The sequence below is a fragment of the Bufo gargarizans genome, chromosome 4, assembly GCF_014858855.1.
Source record: "Bufo gargarizans isolate SCDJY-AF-19 chromosome 4, ASM1485885v1, whole genome shotgun sequence".
NCBI classification, from domain to species: domain Eukaryota; kingdom Metazoa; phylum Chordata; class Amphibia; order Anura; family Bufonidae; genus Bufo; species Bufo gargarizans.
Window position 1 is genome coordinate 457,386,286 of NC_058083.1, and position 27,435 is coordinate 457,413,720.

The 27,435-nt window shown below is 45.6% G+C and overlaps 1 protein-coding gene across 1 annotated transcript in view; it reads right to left on the minus strand.

Moving 5' to 3' along the window:
* Nucleotides 1-27,435, minus strand: part of NAPB (NSF attachment protein beta) — a 41,091-nt gene that overhangs the window by 11,401 nt on the left and 2,255 nt on the right. Inside the window, exons 2-7 of the mRNA XM_044289965.1 lie at nucleotides 18,256-18,335; nucleotides 12,877-12,993; nucleotides 5,080-5,126; nucleotides 3,337-3,414; nucleotides 2,794-2,849; nucleotides 2,409-2,493 (exon numbers count right to left, since the gene is read on the minus strand). Coding sequence (XP_044145900.1) covers nucleotides 2,409-2,493; nucleotides 2,794-2,849; nucleotides 3,337-3,414; nucleotides 5,080-5,126; nucleotides 12,877-12,993; nucleotides 18,256-18,335 — 463 coding nt within the window. The remainder of the gene's footprint in view (nucleotides 1-2,408; nucleotides 2,494-2,793; nucleotides 2,850-3,336; nucleotides 3,415-5,079; nucleotides 5,127-12,876; nucleotides 12,994-18,255; nucleotides 18,336-27,435) is intronic.

Sequence of the window (27,435 nt, forward strand, 5' to 3'; positions counted from 1 at the left end):
TATGGGGAGGGGGGGGACCTGTGGCTGACACCGTTATGGGGAGGGGGGGGACCTGTGGCTGACACAGTTATGGGGAGGGGGGGGACCTGTGGCTGACACCGTTATGGGGAGGGGGGGACCTGTGGCTGACACCGTTATGGGGAGGGGGGGACCTGTGGCTGACACCGTTATGGGGAGGGGGGGACCTGTGGCTGACACCGTTATGGGGAGGGGGGGACCTGTGGCTGACACCGTTATGGGGAGGGGGGGACCTGTGGCTGATACCGTTATGGGGAGGGGGGGGACCTGTGGCTGACACCGTTATGGGGAGGGGGGACCTGTGGCTGACACCGTTATGGGGAGGGGGGACCTGTGGCTGACACCGTTATGGGGGGGAACCTGTGACTGACACCGTTATGGGGAGGGAGCCTGTGGATGACACCGTTATGGGGAGGGAGCCTGTGGATGACACCGTTATGGGGAGGGAGCCTGTGGATGACACCGTTATGGGGAGGGAGCCTGTGGATGACACCGTTATGGGGAGGGAGCCTGTGGATGACACCGTTATGGGGAGGGAGCCTGTGGATGACACCGTTATGGGGAGGGAGCCTGTGGATGACACCGTTATGGGGAGGGAGCCTGTGGATGACACCGTTATGGGGAGGGAGCCTGTGGATGACACCGTTATGGGGAGGGAGCCTGTGGATGACACCGTTATGGGGAGGGAGCCTGTGGATGACACCGTTATGGGGAGGGAGCCTGTGGATGACACCGTTATGGGGAGGGAGCCTGTGGATGACACCGTTATGGGGAGGGAACCTGTGGATGACACTGTTATGGTATGATGACACCTGTGCAAGTGACGTTACGCCGCCGCCCGCTCTGCCTGTTACTGGAGCATCATTGTATGGTAATAAAGATGCGCTGATTTAAAGAGGACCTTTCACCAGGCTTTTTTCTCTCTCAGGCTATGAGCTGAGCACTGTGATTGGCCAGCGCTACAGCATGGGAGAATGAGCCGACGGCAGGTTCCCCTGGGTGGAGCCTAACTGTAAAGATACCGGAGGCAATTACGGGAGAACGGAGCGGCGCCCAGGTATAACAGTAAGTGCAGGGGGGGTCCCTGGGCGCCTGTATAGTTACTACATGCCTGTATAGTTACTTTAGAAGTTTAATTCTGGTAAAAGGTCCTCTTTAAAGTTAAAGTAAACCGCCTGCATAGCAACGAATCGGCTGATCGTTGCAGCCCTAGTTTTATGTTAAACATATTTTTAAAAAATGTTTGATGATGTTATTTTTTATTTTCCATGTCAAAAACGTAATATCCTGCAGTTTTCTCACTAGTCGCTAAACCTAATAATAGGCGCTGATTCTTGGTCTGTAGAGATCACTTTACTATAATTACCTGTTCAGCTCTTAGGGATCTTTCACACAAGCGGATCCCGTGAGTGGAATCCACTGCGTGAAAGAGAGCCAAACCCCGTTCCGGACAGCAGAGACACGGAGCAGTAACATGACTGATAATGCTCTTTGCCTCCCTGTGATCTTTTTACTACAAAATCACAATGACAACTTTATCTCACTGTGATTTTGTAGTAAAAAGATCACAGAGAGGCACGGAGCATTATCAGTCATGTTAATGTCCGGAACGGGGCTTGGTTCTCTTTTACGCAGCAGATTACCCGCACGGCATCCGCTTGTGTGAAAGAGCCCTTACTCTAATCCTGCCTGTAAATGATATCACCTCTGTGCATACATAGGACAGTATCCACCATTCACAATAGATGATTGTCAAAGCTTATCTATTATTTCCTTGTACAATGACCTCTACACAGGTCACAGAGCATGCCGAGAAGACTCTCCCCTGTAAGTCAATATTGTTCCCTCCTGTCCCTGGCTGCCAAAAAAAAGCTATTTTCTTAATACTTTCTGAATGCTGTTAAGAACAGCTCAGGTAAGATGGCCGCCACCATCATTATGTTCAGTAAATAGAAGAAACAATTCTGTAATAAGAGAGTAAAAGCAGATTAGAAAAAAGGATGTGTGTCGCTGTCTGGTTTTAACTGGCAGATACAATTTTGGGCGACACATTCCCTTTAACACAACAAAAGCAATGGAAAAGGTCAAGCTAGAAGTTTGCTGCAATTGTGCATTTTGCATTTCAAGTTAACATTTGCTATATCTGTACATCTAACGTTCAAAGGGTTTTTCCGAGACTTTTCTACTGATGATCAGTATCTGATCAGGTGGTGGTTCGACACCCAGGACCCCACAGGCCAGCTGTTTGAGAAGGCACCAACGCTTGAAATAGCGCAGCGGCCTTCTCTCAGCGCTGTCCACTCGATAGCGAGCTGTGCTTGGTATCGCAGCTCAGCCCTATTCACTTAAAAAGTCTCAGAAAACCCCTTTGATGACAGACCAGTACAAACCTGTTCATAAATTTCTATTGCTTTTTGATACTGTTCCAGCTGAGCAGCGTACGCGGCCACTTTTAGCAAACACTTGTTTGCAGAGCTGAAATGAGAAAAAAAAATACAGAAAGATTAACCTTTGAAGAGTTGTACGTTTTTATAAATATATTTTCTACATAAAAGGTAACTTTAAAAAAAAAAATATGTTTTATACAATTAATCTATTTGCGATGCTGGGTTACAGTTGGTAATATTATCCAGAGCTGCATTCATAATTCTGCTGGCTGTTATTCTAACAAATTAGCAGAGCTCCTATACCGCAGCTGGACAGTTAGTTTTCTATCTACCTGGTAGTAACAATACAAAGTAAGAATAACACAGCAAACCCCACCATGACCTGTACCTGTTGGACTCTTCACCTTTATAGTAATCTGCTGACTGCTCATAATGTGCAACAGCCTGGACAAAGATGACAAAACATATTGTAAGAATCACAATTCCATGACTCAATTCACTATTACATAGCAATAGTTATTTCAAAATTAATAAAATGGGGTCTCTAGTTCGTGACGATCATTTTATACATAATATGTATAGTCTCGCATCCGCATGAGTTCCCATTAGAGCTGGAAAACAGCCCCATGTGATAGTGCTTTTGACTGACACAGCTAACCTGGGTCTGCTAAGACTCGGCAGCTATGATCACCAGTCCAATAGCAGAAAACTAGTGCATTGGTTTTGCCTGGAGAGATGGGTCATCAAGAGAAGCAACTTCTAAATTTACCACAAAGGGGCAGCGTTACACCAGGAAATGTGGATTCCCATAGTAAAACACTATCCATAGCAGATCAGCTGCTCTAGTTATCATCCACAACAGTAAATGGCCACTTCAGTGATGATGACGCCACCTTTCTAAACAATGGTAGAGGTCACAGTATATTCTTACCTTTTCAATATCTACAAGTTCAGTTTCATATATTTCGGCAATTGTAATGTGATGCTTGGCAGCAATTGTAAACCTTCCCTGCATAGGAAAAGTAGATAATCATTGCTATAATAATATGCAGCACGGACATAGTACAAATACATCTACAGACACAATGTAGGACTATACCCCGTACAGAAAAGTGACACTATGCAACATACATTCACACAATCATTTCATTTAATGCAATAGAGCATGGTGTAACTAGCAAATTTCTATATAAATTTCATTTAACCCCTTCCTGGTGGAGCGTTTTTTCCATTTTCGGTTTTTCACTCCCGGCCTTCCAAGAGCCATAACTTTTTTATGTTTCCATTCACATAGCCGTATGAGAACTTGGTTTTGCAGGACAGGTTGTACTTTCTAATGGCACAATTTAATACTGCATAGCATGTAGTGGGAAGCTGGAAAAAATTCCAAATGCGGTGCAATTGACAAAAATGCAATTTGTTTTTACAGCGTTCACTTGCGTTCTTGATTCTCCAGGTCAGTATGATTACGGAGATACCACATCTGCATATATTTTTTTTGTGTTTTAATACTGAAAAAAAAAAAAGGTTTCAATTTCATCGCCATATTCTGACCCCTATAACTTTTATATCATTTTGTCTGCGGAGCTGTGTGAGGGCAAATTTTTTCCTCATTTATGGCTACCATTTCAGGACTTTTTGAGCACTTTTTATTACATTTTTGTGGGAAGTGAAGCGCCATATGGGATAAATATTTTCATATTTTAATAATACAGGCTTTTTTGCATGTGGCAATTCTTAGGTTTATTTTTTTGTTTTTTTTTTATTTTGTGGAAAGGGGCCGTTTGTGAAGGCACCGGCGCTGGCAGTAGTACGTGTATAGCGGCTGCATTCACTTCTTCTAATGTATTCACAGTGCTACTGTGAGCGCCACTGCCTTCTCAAACAGCTGATGGGTAGGGGACCCGAGTGTCAGACCCCAAAAATCAGATAGTGATGACCTATCCAGAGGAAGGGTCATCAGTATTAAAGTCTTGAAAAAAAAACTTTAAGGAAACCGAAAAAGGCATGTTATGCCATGAACACACAGGGTACGCAGCACCCACAAAAACCTCATGAGAACTGGATTTCAAAGAGCAAGTTCTCGTGTGCTGCTATAAACCAAGCCAGTTCTCAGAGCTTCAATGACACATTAGTCCCTGTGTCGCTTTAGCTCCAGCTATAAATAAAGGTGACAATATTATAATTGCCGCTATCCTTTTAGACAGAAAAAACGCCATATGTAGTGCTGCAGTGCGTCCTACTTTGTTTTAGCGCATTTATAATGTATGAAATGTGCTACTTTCTCTAGAGCGTCCCTTTGAGTAACACTGCAATGAACCGTGTATGTGAAGACATTTAATGTAAAACACAAACCTGAAGACACAAATAAACCAAAAAGCAAAGTAAAAACCACGGATCATGCAAATCAAATGCGATCTACAGAAAATACCTTTAAATACGCAGGAACCCCAAAATCAGAGCACGTTACAGTCCCTTATATAAAGGACGTTTCAGATGTGGTACAGCTGCACGGTAACATCTGGATTACAGAGGTAACACCTGGACCATTGTGACGGCAGTGGGTCCGTTTCTTGGAACCGTAATACAAACGTTAAAATGCAGTGTGTATGCGGCGATATGTTCCTCCATGTTTATATGAGCAGTGGGAGATCTGTACAATGGGAATCCTTACCATATCTGTGTAAATATCGATGGCTGCATTTAAGCAGTTGATGGCCTCTGATGTTAGCAATTGGGAAAGACAATGAAAAGCAAAGTGACCAAACGAATGCAGTTACTTGAGATATAATGAAAATGTCCAAAAATGAAAGAAACCTGTTATTCAGAATGCACAATAACATAACGGTCAAGAATTTACCATTTCTGACGAATGATCTTCTATATACAGGTTTATTCCCATCCTATAAAGGGATAGCAGCTCACAAGAATACAATGCATTCAGAAAGTCTTTGGACTATTTGTTCCCGCTTTTCACATTTTGTTATGTTGCGGCCTTGTGTTAAAATAAAATAAAAATTAAAATTCAAGTTTTCCTCCCATCATTCTGCCCTCAATACCCCATAGACAAATATTCAGACCCATTGCTAAGACACTTTCAGTCCCGGAGGGTTTTTAGTTTTTCACTAGTGGGGTACCACAGGGGTCAGTATTGGGCCCTATTCTCTTTAATATATGTCTTAATGATCTTGTAGAAGGCTTGTACAGTAAAACATACATTTTTGCAGATGACACTAAACTGTGTAAAGTAATTAACACTGAAGTGGACAGTATACTGCTACAGAGCGATCTAAATAGATTGGAGACTTGGGCAGATAAGTGGCAGATGAGGTTTAACACTGACAAATGTAAGGTTATGCACATGGGAAGGAAAAATGCAAGTCACCCGTACATACTACATGGTAAAACACTGGGTAACACTGACATGGAAAAGGACTTAGGAATTTTTGTGAACAGCAACCTAAGCTGTAGAGACCAGTGTCAGGCAGCTGCTGCCAAGGCCAATAAGATAAAAGGTTGCATCAAAAGGGGCATAGATGCCCGTGATGAGAACATAGTCCTGCCACTTTACATATCACTAGTCAGACCACACATGGAGTACTGTGTACAGTTCTGGGCTCCTGTGAACAAGGCAGACACAGCAGAGCTGGAGAGGGTTCAGAGGAGGGCAACTAAACTAATAACTTGAATAGGGCAACTACAGTACCCTGAAAGATTATCAAAATTGGGGTTATTCACTTGACGACTGAGGGGAGATCTAATAACTATGTATAAATATATCAGGGGTCAGTACAGAGATCTATCCCATCATCTATTTATCCCCAGGACTGTGACGAGGGGACATCCTGTGCGTCTGGAGGAAAGAAGGTTTGTACACAAACATAGAAGAGGATTCTTTACGGTAAGAGCAGTGAGACTATGGAACTCTCCGCCTGAGGAGGTGGTGATGGTGAGTACAATAAAGGAATTCAAGAGGGGCCTGGATGTATTTCTGGAGTGTAATAATATTACAGGCTATAGCTACTAGAGAGGGGTCGTTGATCCACGGAGTTATTCTGATTGCCTGATTGGAGTCTGGAAAAAATGTTGTCCCCTAAAGTGAGAAAAATTGTCTTCTACCTCACAGGGGTTTTTCTCTGGATCAACTTGCAGGATAACAGGGCAAACTAGATGGACAAATGTCTTTTTTCAGACTTCTAAACAGAGTCCTGCGGGAACGGTGTTCTTGCACTTTTTTCATAGCAGGAACGCCGTTTCCTTTCAGGGCTGCCCATCTTTAACGCCGGTCACCGGGCGAAAGGACCAAGAAGCGGTGAAGGCTTTGTACTCACGGCTTCCTGGTCCTCGGCTGTCGGCTGTGCAGGGCTACGCACAGGCATGAGGGCTGAGGCGCTCTGTGACGTCACGCTGTGCACAGCCTTCATAGCACAGTCGACAGCAGGATCATCGTGTAGGAGGAGAGGAGCGGCAGCGGCGTCCAGGAACAGGAGAAGGTAAGTGTTTTTATTTTATGAGGCGGCTGATTGAGAGGCACTGACTGAGGGGCCTGGGGGCTGATGGAGAGGCTACTGGAGGCGGATGGAGAGGCTACCTGGGGCTGCTATGAGGCATGGGGCTCTTATCTGAGGTCTGATTGGGGGTCATTCATATTGGGGTCTGAGCTGAGGTCTTATTGGGGACTTATTAACATTGGGGATCTTATTGGGGCCATTAGCAGAGTTCTGATTAACAATGGGGGTCTGACCTGAGGTGTAATGAATTTTTTTTTTCCATAGCAGCTTGGAGAAAAACGGCCTCATAGTCTCCCACACTCCTTCTGCCTGGCCAAGCCTGTCAGCACCCCTGAGGCCAAGCCTGTCAGCACCCCTGAGTCTTCAGAACTGTAAGTAAATTATATATGAGGGGAGCTTATAATATGAAAGAGACCAATTACGGTATGTCTGAACAGACATTATTTTTTACGTTTTATGTTGCACTGAATTTTCTGCTAGATATATATTTATTTATTTATTTGAGGGGGGGGGGGGGGGTTCAGGGTGGCAGTGGATCTTGGGTGAGTTCCCACACTTTTTTCCCCAGGACTTGACCCCTAGTTATAAACTATGTTACTATGTTACTCCCTGCCTTTCTGGGGTGATAACTTTTTTACCTTTCCATTTACATGGCAAATGATGTAGTGGGGAGCCGGACCAAATGGGGTGAAATTGGAAAAAAACTGCAATTCCACAATAGTTTTGGCTTTTGTTTTTACAGCGTTCCCTATAGACAATACCTATGATGTCTATTTTTTTATTTTGGGTTAAGGGGGTAATTTAAATTTTTATTTTTATAAACTTTTTTTTATTTTACACTATTTCATAGTTCTCAACTTCTCATAGGGAACTATAGCAAGCAATCATCAGATTGCTTCTCTCATACACTCCAATGCATTAGTACTGAGTGTATGAGAGTTACAATGTATTTCTATGGAGCCCTGCAACTACCGCACAATGCATCTGGCTCCCCCAATCCTTGCTGGGTGAAGTCAGAGCACACCCAGAAGCACGCGCTTCTGTGTTTTAGCACATTCAGATGCTGTGGCCACGTTTGACCACCGCATTTAAAGGATTAAAAGTCCACGATCGGCATTAGACGAGCGGGCACCATGTTTAAAGTCCCGGCCAGCATCGTACATGTTCGGAGCTGGTCGGGAAGGTGTTAATTTAGCTCTGGGAGCCTTCCATTTCTGTTGATCATCTTTGAGATGTTTCAACACCTTAATTGGAGCCCACCTGTGATAAATTCAGTTGATTTGGCATAGTCTGGAAAGACACAGCCCTGTCTGTATAAGATCTCACATCTGACTATGCATATCAGAGCACAAACTAAGCCATAAGTAGGAAAGAAAGGCCTACAGAGCTCAGAGACAGAGGCGCAGATCTGGAGAGGGGGATTTCAGTGGAGCAGAAATTTGTTAAAACTCAAGAGCACAGTGGCCTCCATATTTTTTCAATTGAAGACGTTTGGAACAACCAGGACTCCCTAAAGCTGGCCACCTAACTAAATTAAGTAATCGGGGAGAAAAGGGCCTTGGTAAAAGAAGTTACCAAGAACTCAATGGTCACTCTGTCTGAGCTCCAAAGACCTTGTGTGCAGATTGGTGAAACTTCCAGGAGGTCAACCATCAATGCTGCACTCCACCAATCTGGGCTTTATGGCAGGGAAACCAGAAATAAGACTATGTGGTATGACGAAACCAAGATTGAACTTTTTGGCCCGAATTCCTAATCATCATGTCTGGAGGAAACCAGGAACTGCTCATCACCTGCCCAATACATGCCTACAGTTTAGCATGCTGGTGGCAGCATCATGCAGTTGGGATGTCTGCAGCGTCTGGGAGAGGGAGACTGGTCAGGGTTGAGGGAAAGCTGAATAGGGCAAAGTACAGTTATATACCGTATTTTTCACTTTATAAGATGCAAAAAGAGTGTGGGGGGGGAAATAGCAGTGCATTTTATAAAGCGAATGCTGCCATTATTACTCTGGTGACGCTGATACATCGCCGGCCGCTATGCTGCAGAGCGCGGCCTGCGATGTATCAGCGGGGAGGGAGGATTGGCTGGAGGCCGGCAAACTGGTGTTGGAATTGCGGCACAGCAGTCTTTATATGTAAAGTGTAGTCATGGGAGCTTTGTTAAAGTATCGCAATCCTCAGTACTCACTATCAAACTACCGTAGCAGGCAAGCAGGCAGGCCGGCCTCGTAACGTCACCCACTCAGTCACGCGCCTGCTTCATTAATAAAGTGGGCGATGCAGGCGCGTGACATTATGCTGCCAGACGGCCTGCTACGGTAGTTTGATAGGGAGTACTACACAGACGACTGCACTACTGCAGAGGATTGCGATACTTTAACAAAGCTCCCATGACTACACTTTACATATAAAGACTGCTGTGAGTGGGGCCCGGTGTAATATAGAGTACAGTGACTCCACTGGGGGAGGGGGGGGGGGGGGACTGTGGATGACACATATATAGCATTCACAGATCCCCACTGCATAACAGTGTCATCCACAAATCCCCACCCCATAACAGTGTCATCCACAGACCATCATTAGTTCAAAACCCACCAAAAGCACACCTTTTGGTTCAAAATATTTTTTTTCTTATTTTCCTCCTCAAAAACCTAGGTGCATCTTATGGGCCGATGCGTCTTATAGGGCGAAAAATACGGTATTTAATGAAGTCCATAGCATTCTGAATCAGGTTCACTTCCCAACAAGACAATGACCCTAGGGTCACAGTCAAGACAATACAGAAGTGACTTAGGGACAACTCTATGAATATCCTTGAGTGGGCCAGCCAGAGCCTTTATTTGAACCAATTCAAACATCTCTGCAGAGATCAGAAAATTGTTGTCCACCTATGGCCCCCATCCAATGTGATAGAGATTGAGAGGCTCTGCAGAGAAGAATGGTAGAAAATCCCCAAATCCAGGTCTGCAAACCTTGTGGCATGATACCTAAGAAGACTGGAGGCTGCAATTGCTGCCAACTTCAACTAAATACTCAGTAAAGGGCCTGAATACTTATGTCAATGCAAGATTTTAGTCTTTTTTAAAGAAATGGCGAAGGTTTTTGACATTCTGTTTTCACTTTGCCATTATAGGGGAATTGCGTGCAGAATAATGGGAAAAAATAGAATTATTTTTTTTCGCACAAGGCAGCAACAAAACAAAAGCAAAGACTTTCCGAACGCATTGTATGCCATCACTTGGTGCTCAGACCTCTGGGACCCCCATTGGTCCTGAGAATAAAGGGGACGCAGTGCAGGTTTAGTGCCATGTCTTCTTTACTGTTTTTCTCCACACAGAGGCAGTTCAACTACCACAGCAACAAAGCTCCATTCAAGTGACCGGGGGGGGGGCTACAGCTCCTGGCTCACGGGTGGTCAGGAGCACCGCTGTGTAGAGTAAAAGTGAAGAAGACATGGCATAAAACTGGCACTGCATCCCTTTATACTCAGGACTAGTGCAATATCCTAGCAATATGCCATCTTTGTATAAGATGTATATACCCCATTAAGATACAAGGATATTAAAAGGCTATTTCCATCTCAGACAATGGGGGCATATCGCTAAGATATGCCCCCATTGTCTTATAGATGCGGGTCCCACCTCTGGGAACCGCACCTACACAGAGAACAGAGGGGGGCCGGAGTGTGAATGGGATGGGCCACTGCTCCTATTCATTTCTATGGGGCCGATGAAAATAGCCGAGCCAGCATTCAGACATTTTTGGCGGCCCCATAGAAATGAATGGAGGGCGGCTGCGAATGCACCCTCCACAACTTTGAGGGATCCGTTCTCGGTGTAGGTGCGGGTCCCAGAGTTGGGAACTGCACCTATCAGACAGTGGGGGTATATCCTAGCGATATGACCCCATTGTCTGAGATGGGAAAACCCCTTTAATGCTGATATAAAATTACTTCCAGAGTTTGGTTGACCGCACTGATCATCACTACCCCATATTCTCTTTGGTCATCCCCAAATACCCAGGATTGTCAGCTATGGGGGAGTCAATAGAGAGTTTACTTGAAAGTAAGATCTGCCATGACTCCTTTTTTCTACTCTAAGGAAACAGGTATTAAAAAGGAACTAAACCTTTACTGAAAGCACGGAAGGTGCAGAAATGTTGCTCATTGCCCATAGCACTATGCGCCTTTGGCTTGAATCGGCTCTGAAGTGTGTGAATTATGGATCCTACATACCTTCTATGGATCTGCACACCACATGCTGGAAAAGCAGAGCAGAGACCATGTAAGTAGAAGGTTCAAAGTGCTATGAGCAGTGGTAACATGTCACCCATGTGTTGCGTCACTGGGTCAAATGACGCATGTGTGACATGTCACAGCTGCAGCCCATCATTGACTTTGGAAGTCACATGGCTCAAATCAAACCAGATGTCGACGCAGGAAGACCCAGGACCGGCAGGGCCAAGGGGGTGAGATGGAGGGTCTAAAAGAAAAGAACACCAAACGTGAACCCTTTAATGAGTTCCTTGGTGATATACGGGGATGGTTTTAGAGGTTTTTTTTCAGCAGATTGTTTTACTAACAGCCCAATGATCATGACCAATGACTGCTGGGATTGCACGTCAGATAGGATGTAATGCACCATACAATTAAAGATTCTGTGGGAGAAGAGAAATAAATCTGAACCAGGGACGTACATAAATTACAAATAGCGCACAGTAAGTTGCGGGCCTGTAAGTTGCGGATTTGCGCAAGGAAAATCCGCACCGTAGGTCATGTACATTGTATTCTATAAGAATTTGAAATTCTCATGCACACAATGCAGATTTTTAGCGCAGATTTTGACCCACAGTGCAGATTTTAAAATCCGCAGCATGTTCATTTTTTTTTTTTTCTGTCTGGATTTTCTCTATTCACTTCAATGGGGACAGTAAAATCTGCATGCGGAAAATCTGCACCAAATCCGCACCAATTGATGTGGATTGACCGCATGGATTTCCCTGCGAAAACCTGCAGATTTCAGTGCGGATTGTCCGCACATAAATCCAGATCGTGTGCATTCACCCTTAAAGCAGTGGTCACAGCCTCACATTTGAGCTCAAATTGTTAATCTCTATAACCAACCAAATTTAAAGTTAGAAGATCTCACATTTCCTAACATATGGGGTCATTTATCAAACTGGTGTAAAGTAGAACTGGCTTAGTTTGCCCATAGCAACCAATCAGATTCCACCTTTCATTTTCCAAAAGAGCTGTCAAACATGAAAGGTGGAATCTGATTGGTTGCTATGGGCAACTAAGCCAGTTCAACTTTACACCTGTTTGATAAATGACCCCAATAGAAATACATTTCTAGGGTTTGACAACACGCGCCAGACGACTTTAATTTCTTAATCTGTATATCCTAGCTTCATGAATGTCCATCTAAGGCCTATTTCAGAAGAGCGTGCCCAGTGCGGAAAACATGCTCCGTGTGGGAGCACGATTTCCCGTTATGGTCACACCTTGTTTCACAGGATCAAACAGCATTATAACGATTTATAAGGCTGTGTGTCTCTACACGTATAATTCTATAAAAGCAAGATCATGCAGAGACACACAGCATTATAAATCACTATAGTGCTGTGTGAGCCTGTGAAACAAGCAGTGTAAATAACAGAAGATCCCACATGGAACATAGTTTCTGCGCTGGACATGCTCATCTGAAAAAGCCCTTATTTTTTTGTCTGTGGGCAATACCCAAATAAACAGGCACTGCCCCACCATGATCCCCATTATCAGAGCCTGGTGGCAGAGAATAAAAACCAGAGCACTTGAAGGCTGGGGTCCGTCATTTATATCGTCTGGAGAACCCAATTGTGCATTTAGTGCTAACTTTTAACAATGGCGTCTTCATGTCGTGTCTTGTATCTTGGATAACACAGAATTGTTGTAGTAGGTGGATATTTCATGCCAGTTACCGTGAGGATCAGCTTTCTTATAGGCATTCCCGGCATCAACGAAACTTGTGGCGGAGTCATGTTTACTCTGAAGCTGCATGTGTAGTTTGGCCGCCTGGCAGAATGCATTTCCCGCAGCTATAAAACAGAGTAACAGATCACAACAGCGACAAAATATATCGTATATCTCTCCCACATCTCTCATCAGCACATTAGCAAAGGAAGGCCGACTACCCAAAACAGTCACATTTTAATTCCGAATATTCTGAAACCTGGACGTAGTATGCTGACAGTCAGGACGTTAAAGAGGACCTTTCATCAGAAAAAAGTGTGTGCAATTCTTATACTACCTTATCGGGCTGCTGCCACTGATGTCCGGGCACTTTTTTTTTTTTTCCAAAAAGACCCCCGTTCGCCCGCTGTGCTCCCAGTTTGTTTTGTCGCCTCATATGCAAATTAGGAGACTTGGTTATAGTAGGCGTTTACATTTTAGTTCTGCTGAGCGCGGTCATCTGATGCCCCCCCAATGTCTGATAGGTGCGGGTCCCACACCTATACTTAGAATAGAGCTGGCAAAGACCCGGCGGGCACACCACACAAGTGAACGGAGCTTAGCCCCGCCCAGGCCAGTTCATACAAGTCGTGACGTCACTGGGGCAGCGGTGGCAGCGAGTGCATCCAATTGCAGTGCCTCGCTCTTAGCCAGGGAGAAGGAGCTCAAGTTCTCGCGCTCGGTCCGGACGTCTACAAGCTCAAGTTTTCGCGAGAACTTGAGCTCCTTCTCCTTGGCTCAGAGCGGGGCGTTGTGATTGGATGCGCTCGATGCCAGGGAGAAGATAACCGCGCCCAGCAGAACTAAAATGTCAACGCCTACTATAACCAAGTCGCCTCATTTGCATATGAGGCGACGAAACAAACGGGGAGCACAGCGGGTGAACAGGGGGTCCTTTTGAAGAAAATAAAAAATAAAAATAAATAAAAAAGTCAGTGGCAGCAGCCCGATAAGGTAGTATAAGAATTGCACACACTTTATGATGAAAGGTCCTCTTTAAAGGGGTTCTGCAGTTTGTTTTAACTGATGATCTATCCTCTGGATAGATCATCAGCATCTGATCGGTGGGCATCAGACACCCGGGACCTCCGCCTATCAGCTGTTTGAGAAGGCAGCGGCGCTCCAGCAGCGCCGCGGCCTTCTCACCGTTTACCGCTGGCCCAGTGACGTCATGACTAGTATTCAACTAGCGTGGGTGGGGCTCTGTTCACTTGTGTGGTGTGCCCGCCGGGAATTTGCCTGCTCTGTTTTAAGTATAGGTGTGGGTCCCAGAGGTGGGACCTGCACCTATCAGACATTCGGGGGGGCATATGCCCCCAATGTCTGGAATGGGCCTACCCCTTTAATGAATGAATATTAATGTATTTGTTGATATGTGCAGAATACTGTTGATCATTATGGTTCTTTACTTGGAAGCAGGGCAGAGCGTTGGGTTGTAGTAGTCCTTTAGGACAGTAAATGTTCCCATACTGACATGTTGATCATTTCTTAGCCAGTGCTTGAAAAAAAGGGAGATGGTGGTTTCAGACACTGTCCAGGGCAGCCCCTGTTATGTACATGGCACTGGCACTGGTCTTATAGATAAAGATGGAGGAGCCTTCTCTGGGAGCTGTCGGCTCCTGAGGGCCCCTATCTCTAGCTGTGGCACTGTTCAGAAGCCAGTAGAGGAGACCGGAGGACACAGGTGCTCTCTCTGACATCTGATTGGTGGCTCAGATTGAGACAAAGGGGGAGTAGCAATTTTGCGCAACGGCTGCGGACCCATTCATTTCAATGGTAGTCGCAAATGAAGCGGCCCCGCAAAAAAGACCGAGCATGTCCTATTATTGTCCGCAATTGTGGACAAGAATAGGCATTTCTCTCATAGTGCGGGCCATGTGCGGTCTGCAAACTGCGGACCGCACACGGGCAGATATCCGTGTTTTGCGGATCCACAATTTGCGGACCACAAAACACTACAGTCGTCTGAATGAGCCCTCATTAAAAATTAGCAGCTGAAGAAAATAAGTCATTAGCTAAAAAGGAAAGACCAGTGACTGGGAGCTGAGGAGAAGTTAGACAAGGAATAAGGCACAGTCAGCAGTACATTGGGGCAAATTTACTAAGACCGCCAGTCTTAGTTTCCCCCCTCTGTGCTGCCGCTAGAAGCGTCAAATTTATGACAAAGCATGTGCCTAGTCATAAATTAGGAGCATCTGTGACAATCTGTGCGCCTGGAGTAAAAACTACGCCAGCCCCTGGGTGGTGTAGTTTTTAGCTCACATTTGCGCCCGTTTCCAAATGTTAGTGTAAGTAAATTTGCCAGGGCTGGGGTCCCAGCCCCCGCCCAACTGGCGTACAAAGCGCAAAACCAGCCGTGTGCCAAAATTGTGTCACACGGCCGGACAGAAAAGGGGACCTGTGACACTCTTTACGTCTAAAAGGTGCCGCGAGTCCATTAGTAAATGTGCCCCATTATCGCAACAGCAAAGCCAATGCAAGTCTATGAAAATTACCTCAATTCTAATGTTTATAACCAAATCTAATTTTAGGGACATACTAAAAAGAATGAAAAAAAATAAACCATTTTATTCATTTTAAAGCTATAGAAATAGGAATAATCAGTTTCCTGTATTTGATAGAGGTGGAATGAACACATATTTAACATATACAGGTGTACACTGAATTCTCTGTGCTTCATCGACAGGGAATGAACAGGATATATGTGCAGTTCAGGGATCAGCGACCTTCGGCACTCCAGACGATGTGAAACTACAACTCCCAGCAAGCACACTTACTCGGTTGTTTTTGTAACTCCCAAAGAAGTGAAAGGAGGATTCTGGGAGTTGTAACTTCAGAACAGCTGGCATGCCGGAGGCTGCTGATCCCTGGTGTAGTTTTTAGTGGAATGGACACATATTCCTCATATACAGGTGTATACTGAATTAAACACCAGGCTATTTTCTCTGGCATATAAGGAAGAGCTATCAGATGACTATCCAAAGTGTATGGCCGGCTTTTTCAACTTTTTCCAGCCATATGTTATATCTATTGAAAACAATAATACTGACCTGCTCCCTGCTGCTCTATTCCAGCTCCCCGGCTCCAGTCAATGATCTCCTGGACTGATGGTGTCATGGGCACTGCTTGAGCCAATGTCTAGCCTCAGTGGTGACCTGTCCCCAAGCAGCATGTGAACCAGAAGTGACATGCCACTTAGGGACACATCACCGCTGTGGAGAGTCATTGGCTGTAGTGGTGCAGTGACCCTGTCCGTGTGGAAGTTTACAGGCCGGAGATCAGATGATCAATGGACACAGCCAGGGAGCCAGGACAGAGTAGCAGAGAGCAGATGAATGTGATTTTTGAACAGATACACCACATTGCTGAAAAAAGTTGAAAAACAGTCCATAAAGCTGGAAAACTCCTGCTTTCACATCATGCATGGGAGACCTTTGTCTTGGAGAACTGGATTGCAGAACAAGAGCGAGGGGAAACGTTTCTACGGAAATACTTGGGCCAGAATCCTCCATTGAAGAAGATGGATGAGTATGCTGGTGGATGCCTTCAGCAAACGGTAAAGCACTTGTTGATTGATTCCCCTTTAGAGAATGACTATTGACTAATTTCTAGCCTCTCCCCACTCTACACATCCACAAAAACCCAATAGTACAGTGCATTTAGAAAATCTTCAGATTTTCAGTTTTTCACATTTTGTTATGTTGCGCTAAAAATAAAATAAATAAAAAAAAAAAAAATCACTTTTTTTTCCCATCCGTCATCCTGAACTCAATACCCCATAATGAGAAAATGAAGAATTTTAGAAACGTTAGAAAATTTATTAAAAAGAAAAATCTAAAATTTTTTATGGGCATTCAGACCTTTGCTAGGACACTTGAAATTTAGCTCTGGGGACCTCCCATTTCTCTTGATCATCTTTGAGATGTTTCTACAACTTGATTGTGGTGGACATGATTTGGAAAGACACACCCCTGTCTATGTAATTTCTCACAGCTGACAATGCATATCAGAGCAAAAGCCAAGCCATGAGGAAGAAAGAACTGCTTGTAGAGCTCAGAGACAGGACTGTGTGGAGGCACAGATCTGGAGAAGGGTACAAAAAAAATAATTCTGCTGCACTTGAAGTTCCCAAGAGCACAGTGGCCTCCATAATTCTTCAACGGAAGAAGTTCGGAACAAACAGGACTCTTCCTACAGCTGGCCACCCCACTATGCAGAGGAAAAAGATCTTGGTAAGAGAGTTGACCTAGAACCTAATGGTCACTGTGGCTGAGCTCCAAAGATTATATTTATAGATTGGGGAAACTTCCAGAAGGTCAACCATCACTGCAGCATTCTACCAATTTGGGCTTTATGCCAGAGTGGCAAGAAAGAAGCACCAGTAAGACACATGAAAGTTTGCAACAAAAAAAAAAGGAGCTAAAGGACTCTCAGACCGAGAAAGAAGATTCTCTTGTGTGATGAATAAAACCAAGATTGAAATTTTTGGTCTCAATTCTAAGTATCATGTTTGAAGGAAAGCAGGCACTGCCCAATACTATCCCTACTGGTGACAGCATCATGTTGTGGGGTGTTTTTGAGCGTCTGGGACAGGGAGAGTGATTAGAGAGTTGAGAAAAAGCTGAATGGGGCAAAGTACAGAGATATTCTAAACCTGATCCAAAGTGCATTCCAACAAGACAATGACCCTAAGCACTTAGCCAAGACAACACAGGAATGGCTTAGGGACAACTCCATGAATGTCCTTGAGTGGCACAGCCAGAGACTTGAACACAATCGAACATCTCTAGAGAGACCTGAAAATGGCTGTCCACCGACAGGCCATCCAACCTGACAGAGCTTGAAAGCATCTGCAGAGAAAAATGGCAGAAAATCCCCAAATCCAGGAGTGCAGACCTTGTGGCCATCATACACAGGAAGACTGGAGGCTGTAATCACTGCCAAAGGTGCTTTAACTAAATCCAGAGTAAAGGGTCTGAATACTTATGTCAATGCAAGATTTTTGTTTTTCTTTTCAATGCATTAGCAAAGATTTGTAACATACTGTTCCCACTTTCTCATTATGGGGCTCAGAGTGCAGAATAATGGGACAAATATAAACTTTAATTTTTGCACAAAGCTGCAAAATAACAAAATGTGAAAAAAGTGAGAGTCTAAAGACTTTCCAATTGCACTGTAGAGAATAGTAATGGATGCGATTAAGCATTTATGCATGGGCCCCAGATTACCCCCCCAACATATTTTCTGAATCGGCCCAGAAATGTTTGATGGAAGGTCTTAAGCAGCTTCTATGATTACAAAGTAGATGGACAAAGCCTTAAAAGCGCCCCACAGAGGCTGACACATACCACTCCAGTTCTTGGCCATCTTGAACATGTTGGCAGCTCTGGCATACATTTCACAAGCTTCTTCAATCTTTGTATTTCCACTATGGAAAACAGAAGAGAAAAAAAAAATAAAAAATTATTAATGGTTAACGACCATTAGTATTTCATTAGTATTGTTGTATCCATATTACCCATATCTTTTTGGCCCAAAAAATAGTCAGAAATTTATTTTTTTAATAGAATTAAAAGGGGGGTCCAATATAACAAACAGCCTCCCCATGTGCCTGGCCCCTCAGAGGGAATATACTTACCCCGCACCCTGTTTTGCTGTTCTAGTTCGACTGCTAGGAGTGTAAACCTTTCATATGGGTTTTCCTGTACAACTAAAGGGGTTAACTAGGTTTTAAAAATTCTTAGTCTATCCTTAGGACAGGCTGCACAGTTAAATATTTTTTTTTACTATACTTTTTTATTGTCTTCTGTTGCCATGTGGCTAATGGAGTTTTGCCTCTGCCCTTGGAGATAAATTGGATTACTTCCCAATTGTCTCCAGGACAGAAGACATTGTGTAAAACTGTGTATTCTCCTGTCTGTGATAATTACATTAACCCATTGTGTAAGGCAATTGTATCACAGGCAGAGGGGAGGATTTTGTGTGGGAGTGTCTGAGTGTATTGTACGGGGTTACTGGTTGTTTTACAAAACCATGTGGGTGGTACTAATGTGTAAGAATGTGTATATAAGAACAATAAACACACAGCTCTGGCTGACCACTGCTTGACCCTCAACACAGAGCTTGGTCTCGTTCTTGTGCTAGTTCGACTGCTAGGAGTGTAAACCTTTCATATGGTTTTTCCTATTCGGCTGTATGCAGCATTCATATGGTTTCCAGTTCGGGAGATTGGCTTCTTTAGTAGCTGCCTTTGCATCTGGAAAGTGAATATCTCTTAAACAGCATTTACCCCCTCTTATGCACGGGGTGCCGTTACAATAATACAATTTAAATGACAAAAATAAGTGGTCTCAAAAGGCAGGAAATGCTCAACCCCAAATGCAGTTGTGCATTTATGCTCGGAGGAGCTGCTGCAATTTGCCCACTGGCTCCTGGTACTACCCATACGGTACAGGTAGGTTTAGCATTAGGTACCATGCCACTTGAGAAACCTTGGCGTGGTGTGAGGGCTCAGGTGTGTCCTTAATATAAGGATATACTGGCTAATGTCTAATTTTTAACATCACTGTAAGGGTTAGTCAGATGTTCCTGTTCGCATCCACCACAGTAGTGCACCTAATCTTACAACTACTTATTCTATGTATTATTGTACATCCACACATTTTACCATCTGGTGTAGGATGTCTTTGTGGCACTTGTGGTCTGCTGCGGGCATCCTCTATTGTATGCATTTTTTTGCTGGGGATCGCCTATAGCAACAGACCACAGGCGCAGTATCTGCTCCCCCCAAGCATAAATGCACAACTGCATTTGGGGTTGAGAATTTCCTGCCTTTTGAGACCACTTGGAGGTGTATAAACTCCAATTTTAATGCCCCTTGATTACCATCCATAGGCAGCATTTAGGTGCACCTGTGAGGCCTGCAACATATCAGCCAGCCATGGGTGGAACTCTAAGCCTCCTCCGATTGTACGTGTGATTAGTCACACTGGAGGTAACTGGGAGCTGTGCTGGGAGTCGGACCTTACGCTGCTGTAATTTGCCCACTGGCTCCTGGTACTACCCATACGGTACAGGTAGGTTTAGCGTTAGGTCCCGTGCCACTTGAGAAACCTTGGCGTGGTGTGTGGGCCCAGGCGTGTCCTTAATATAAGGATATACTGGCTAATGTCTAATTTTTAACATCAGTGTGAGGGTTAGGCCTCTTTCACACGACCGTTTTTTTTTTCCGTTTTGCGGGCCGTTTTTTGCGGTCCGTATACGGTCCGTATACGGAACCATTCATTTCAATGGTTCCGCAAAAAAAACGGAATGTACTCCGTGTGCATTCCGTTTCCGTATTTCCGTTTTTCCGTTCCGTTTAAAGATAGAACATGTCCTATATTTGGCCGCAAATCACGTTCCGTGGCTCCATTAAAGTCTATGGGTCCGCAAAAAAACGGAATGCATACGGAAATGCATCCGTATGTCTTCCGTATCCGTTCCGTTTTTTGCGGAACCATCTATTGAAAATGTTATGCCCAGCCCAATTTTTTATATGAAATTACTGTATACTGTATTTGCCATACGGAAAAACGGAACGGAACAACGGAACGGAAACGGAACCACAACGGAAGCAAAAAACGGAACAACGGATCCGTGAAAAACGGACCGCAAAACACTGAAATGGACATACTGTCGTGTGAAAGAGGCCTTAGTCAGATGTTACTGTTTGCATCCACCACAGCAGTGCACCTAATCTTATAACTATTTATTCCATATATCATACAAACAGATTAAAGGGGTTCTTCAGGAATTAAGAAATTGAAAATACCTAAATATTACTTCATTATAAATATATTCAAAATACCTTACATTAGTTATAATGGCTCGTTTTGTCTGTGTAGCAATCATTAGAAGAAATAAAATGGCCGCCATCCTATACACACATAGCTTGTCCTAATCACACAGCAGGACAAGTTACTTCACAACACTGAGGTAAAGAGCTGCCTCATCCTCCTCTCTGCTTGTCAGGGATTATAGATCTGAACACAGATTATAAAATCTTTAGCTGAATCTCTGTTAGAATTGCAGTCTCCATTACCACAGCCCCACATTACCAGAGTCTGTCCTCTCTGTACTTCATGTCTCCTGATCAACTCCACTCCCACAAAGATTCAGCTAAATATCATATTAAACTGTATTCAGGATGATGATCCATGACAAGCAGAGCAGAGAGCAGGATGAGGCAGCTCTTTACCTCAGTGTTGTGAAGTAACTTGTCCTCCTGTGTGATTAGGACAGGTTTTGTGTGTGCTAATAGGACGGCGGCCATTTTTTTCTCTCCTAATCATTGCTCCCTAGACAAAAGGAGCCATTATAACTAGAGACTAGCGAATTTCAGGTTATGAAATTAGTTCACACTTTGTTTACTGGTAAAAGGTGAATTGCGTAATGGATTCAGTTACCACGGACCATAACGCAATTCTATGATGGAATGCATGAATGCCTTTAGAGGCATTCCGTTATTCATTCCATCATAATAGGAGTGTATGGGCTGCAAAACGGATCCGTCCTGTTTCCGTTATGCAGGCGAGTCCGTTTTGCAGCCCAAAGACTCGGATGCGGACCCATTCACTTCAATGGGGCCGCAAAAGATCCGTTCCGTGGCCCCGCTAAAAAAATATAACATGTCCTATTCTTGTCCTGCGGACAAGAATAGGCATTTATATTAAAGGTTGTCCGTGCTGTTCCGCAAATTGCGGAACGTGCACGGACGCCATCCGTGTTTTGTGGATCCGCGATTTGTGGACCGCAAAACACACCCTGGTCGTGTGCATGAGGCCTTAAGCTGTAGAAATCCCTGTGGCCCTCTCCTGCTTGTGACTACACCCCCAGGCCACCCCTCTGAGACATCCTGCGGTGGTAATCTAATAATAAAAGATCATCAACTTGATGTTCACCAGAAGTAAATTCCCCAGACTCTGTGTGATAAGGGACAGGTGGAGCACAAAGAAAGCCAGAACAGACTCCTGACCTCAATCTCCTACATCAAATCAGCAGCTTGTACGTCCTGAAGTCTGGATTACCAAGTATAAACTTCAATAATGATGGGTTGTGTGCCCCTAGACAGACCTGACGTCCCCAGTGTCACCGCTGTAGTCTTCAGGCTGGAAGGGAGGACTGGAAATGTGTTTGCAAAGTCATATTCACACATCAGAAATGCTCCAAATCTCCCCCCTCGCCCCATTTTATGTGATGTCCAAGAAGTCGAGGGATGGTTGGTGCTTTTATTAAAAAATGATGCATGTGGTTAGGTTAAAGGGGTTGTCCGAGTTATGAAAAATATATATATATAGCCCTGTAAATCTGATGGTCAGCAATATATAACTAAGCTAAGCAAGTTTTTGGCAAGAAAAACTATATTTCCTCATTTCCCTGGTTCTCTTCTGGCCCTATGTTTAACTGCAATAACAACACTCTCTGCCCCTCCCCCTGCTCTGCAAAGGGAGTGGCTACAACAGCTGCCCTGAGTGACATGTCTGCCTGGTGGGAAACTCTGCAGTATGTTGCACGTGTAGGACTACAAGTCCCAGCTGTATAATGACACTGCTAATACACACAGGATCCTGTTCTTGTGCAATGCTCTACAGAACTCCTCTGTCAGCTCCTGTGCCCAGCATTTGTCTATTCACTGCCTGCAGCTACTCAGTAAAGCCTTTAGTTATGAGTCTGTGCAGCTGAAGGGGTTAAGAATCAAGGGAGAGAGCAGACAACAGTAGACAGCAGTGAAGGGGGGCGTTGTGTACAGACTCACATCTGATCTCTCAGGCTTCTGCACGAAACATCATCAGAACAGGGAGAGAGGCTGACATCACAGGTCATGTGACCCTCAGTGAAATCTGAGAAAGGAGCAACTACAGATGCAGTAAGTGCATGGTAAAGCCGTTACATTTGCCTAGTTAGAAACATACAAAGAACAAAATAATAACTCACCCCTTTAAGTGTTCACATACAAGATAAAGATCAGACGCCATGTACAAGCGTGGAGTAAGGTAATATAATCCTAAAATAATCACGCCGCACCACGCGGTCCGCAAGGGACAATCTCCACGGCAAGCATCACACCCAATTTCTCAAAGTATAATCACTAAGCGGGAGATTCATCACGTGGGGAATTTCTTTTAGTCAGTTTTGCAGGAGTCCGCACTGTCTGCAAACTTAGCAAATGTTGCACGTGTGAACATTTGACAAATTTGGCGCATCTTTAGCGCTAATATTTCTGTTTGGAGAGGTTACTCCACTTTCTACTCCAGCCCTTTTACTGGAGGAAGGCTGGGACAATTTTGCCAGCTTTTAAACAAGTCTCAGTTGATAAATCTGGCTTAAAGGGGTTGTCTGAATTTTAATATTGATGACCTATTTTCAGAAGACTTGGCCCCCCGCCAGTTCAATAGCAGCAGTGAACAGGTGTAATTATACCCAAGCCATACCATTCACTTCCTATACACTCAAACAGGAGGGAGCTGTCCCATAGAAGTGGATGCGACACCATTGCTGTAATTGCATCTGCTCACTGGCCACTGCTGCGGTTGCGATGGTAAGCAGGTAAACGATGAAGGGAAAGCAGCACAAGCGCTGCTTTCTCTTCAACCAGCTGGGAGTCGGACCCCCATCGATCTGATATTGATAACATATCATAAGGATATGTCATCAATATATATATTTTTTTAAAGTGAACAACCCCTTCAAATCATCTCGACAGGCTAAGGTCTCATGCACAGGATCGTATTTTCCATCTGTGCACTATCCGCATTTTTTTTCCCCCGACAGCTCATGGACCCATTCATGTATTTTCTATATATCTGTATGGCTGTTCCACAAAACATAAGACACGTCCTAATCTGGTCCACGTTGCAGACGAGCATAGTCCTTTCTATTGATAGGAGTGAGAAAAATGAGGAGTGCACATGGAAGGTATCCATATTTTGCCGATCTGTCTTTTGCAGACGGATTATGTGCAAGAGGCCTAACTATGTCCACCTTCCATCCACTTTTCAAAACTGCAGTGATGTTGCTAAATTTTTTGGGTCAATAAACCTAAAAAGTTGCAACACCCTATTTTTACCCCCTAAATGTTTGGTGCAATTAAAGGGGTTCTCCCTTTTTACTATATTGATAACCTATTAATATCAGATTGGTGGGGATGTGACCCCCGATACCCCTGCCAATTAGCTGTATGAAGAAAATGCAGCACTCCTGCGAGCGCCGTGTTCAATGCACTGGTTACCTGCTCGGCGGTGACACAGCAGCAGCGATCAGTGTAATAGCTCCAGGGGGCCAAGGTGCTTTAATCACACTGCTCGCCACTGCAATGTCAATGGCGAATAGGTAATCAGTGTAGAGAAAGCTTGAGCACTGCGGTCTCTTCATGCAGCAGTCCGGCGGGGGTGCCACGAGTCGGATCCCCGCCAATCTGATATTGATGACCTATCCTGAGGGTGGGTCATCAATATGGGAAAAGCTCAAAACCTCTTTAACTTTAAGGCCACATGCACACAGTGTATATTAGGCTAGGGCTACACAACGACATTTTGTTGCACCAATGTCGCGGTACAATTTTTATTATAGTCTATGGTGTCGCACTGCGACATACTGCGACACGACAATAGCAAAAAATCCATCCAAGATGGATTTTTCTACTACTGTAGCATGGCAGTATGTCACATGTCACACTGCAACACCATAGACTATCAATATAAAAATTGTTGCGTGACATTGGTGCGACACATGCTGCAGTGTACCTGTGCTCTGTGTGCGCCGCGGGACACATGCTGCAGTGTACCTGTGCTCTGTGTGCGCCGCGGGACACATGCTGCAGTGTACCTGTGCTCTGTGTGCGCCGCGGGACACATGCTGCAGTGTACCTGTGCTCTGTGTGCGCCGCGGGACACATGCTGCAGTGTACCTGTGCTCTGTGTGCGCCGCGGGACACATGCTGCAGTGTACCTGTGCTCTGTGTGCGCCGCGGGACACATGCTGCAGTGTACCTGTGCTCTGTGTGCGCCGCGGGACACATGCTGCAGTGTACCTGTGCTCTGTGTGCGCCGCGGGACACATGCTGCAGTGTACCTGTGCTCTGTGTGCGCCGCGGGACACATGCTGCAGTGTACCTGTGCTCTGTGTGCGCCGCGGGACACATGCTGCAGTGTACCTGTGCTCTGTGTGCGCCGCGGGACACATGCTGCAGTGTACCTGTGCTCTGTGTGCGCCGCGGGACACATGCTGCAGTGTACCTGTGCTCTGTGTGCGCCGCGGGACACATGCTGCAGTGTACCTGTGCTCTGTGTGCGCCGCGGGACACATGCTGCAGTGTACCTGTGCTCTGTGTGCGCCGCGGGACACATGCTGCAGTGTACCTGTGCTCTGTGTGCGCCGCGCGACACATGCTGCAGTGTACCTGTGCTCTGTGTGCGCCGCGCGACACATGCTGCAGTGTACCTGTGCTCTGTGTGCGCCGCGCGACACATGCTGCAGTGTACCTGTGCTCTGTGTGCGCCGCGCGACACATGCTGCAGTGTACCTGTGCTCTGTGTGCCGCGCGACACATGCTGCAGTGTACCTGTGCTCTGTGTGCCGCGCGACACATGCTGCAGTGTACCTGTGCTCTGTGTGCCGCGCGACACATGCTGCAGTGTACCTGTGCTCTGTGTGCCGCGCGACACATGCTGCAGTGTACCTGTGCTCTGTGTGCCGCGCGACACATGCTGCAGTGTACCTGTGCTCTGTGTGCCGCGCGACACATGCTGCAGTGTACCTGTGCTCTGTGTGCCGCGCGACACATGCTGCACTGTACCTGTGCTCTGTGTGCCGCGCGACACATGCTGCACTGTACCTGTGCTCTGTGTGCCGCGCGACACATGCTGCACTGTACCTGTGCTCTGTGTGCCGCGCGACACATGCTGCACTGTACCTGTGCTCTGTGTGCCGCGCGACACATGCTGCACTGTACCTGTGCTCTGTGTGCCGCGCGACACATGCTGCACTGTACCTGTGCTCTGTGTGCCGCGCGACACATGCTGCACTGTACCTGTGCTCTGTGTGCCGCGCGACACATGCTGCACTGTACCTGTGCTCTGTGTGCCGCGCGACACATGCTGCACTGTACCTGTGCTCTGTGTGCCGCGCGACACATGCTGCACTGTACCTGTGCTCTGTGTGCCGCGCGACACATGCTGCACTGTACCTGTGCTCTGTGTGCCGCGCGACACATGCTGCACTGTACCTGTGCTCTGTGTGCCGCGCGACACATGCTGCACTGTACCTGTGCTCTGTGTGCCGCGCGACACATGCTGCACTGTACCTGTGCTCTGTGCGCCACGCGACACATGCTGCACTGTACCTGTGCTCTGTGCGCCGCGCGACACATGCTGCACTGTACCTGTGCTCTGTGCGCCGCGCGACACATGCTGCACTGTACCTGTGCTCTGTGCGCCGCGCGACACATGCTGCACTGTACCTGTGCTCTGTGTGCCACGCGACACATGTCGTCGTGTAGCCCTAGCCTTTTGCGTGGATTGCCGTCTGGAAAATCTGCAGAGCAACACAGTACCAGCTGAGTAGAGGAGATTTTCCAAATACCACCTTAACCTGCAGAAAATGACCTGTGGTGTGGATTTTGAAATCCGTAGCATTTCAATTGTTTGTGCACAATGCAAATGTTGAGATCTGGGCCAAATCCACATGAAAATCCGTCACCAAACCTGCAAGTAACATATGCGGATGTTGGTGCAGAAAACGCTGCAAAATCCTCATGAAAATGTACATAAACTATACCGCCACATGCATGTACCCTCAGGCTACGGAGAATACAGAGAACATTTTCCCCTGCGGATCCATGAACCTCATGCGGCTGTTGCCACTGAAATAGACGTGGATTTCACCCTCTGCACTACAAAGTGTGAAATCCACGGTGGCGACTAAATTGCGATTCTGCAGATTTCAAATCCACAGCGAAGATCAATTCACTGTGAAAATTTTATACACCATGAGGGGGGTAGATTTATCAAAAATGGTGCCAAGGAAAACTGGCTTAGTTACCCATAGCAACCAATCAGATTCCACCTTTCATTTGGAATCTGATTGGTTGCTACGGGCAACTAAGCCAGTTTTCTATTTTCGATAAATCTCCCCCCGTGTGTTTTCCTAAAATCTCTTCCCCCTTGCTGGTGCTGTACAATGCGGCCATGCATGCCCTAAGGGTACAGGACAGACCCTTCTTTGCCGTGGATTTGCAGTGCAAGGGCTTTTGCAGACGGCCGTTACCCAGCGATATGAGGGCACCAGCCGTGCTTCCGTGGGGTTTCTCCCCGCGGCTCCGCACCGCAAAAAAAAAAAAAAAAAAGAACTTAGAACAATTTTTTTTCGGTGCGGACGGATCACTGACCCATTCAAGATGAATAGGTCTGGATCCATCTGTGGAATTCGCACAGATGTTGCACGTGCATTCGGGACCGTCTGCATGAGCCCTTAGGGAGGGTTTACATAAT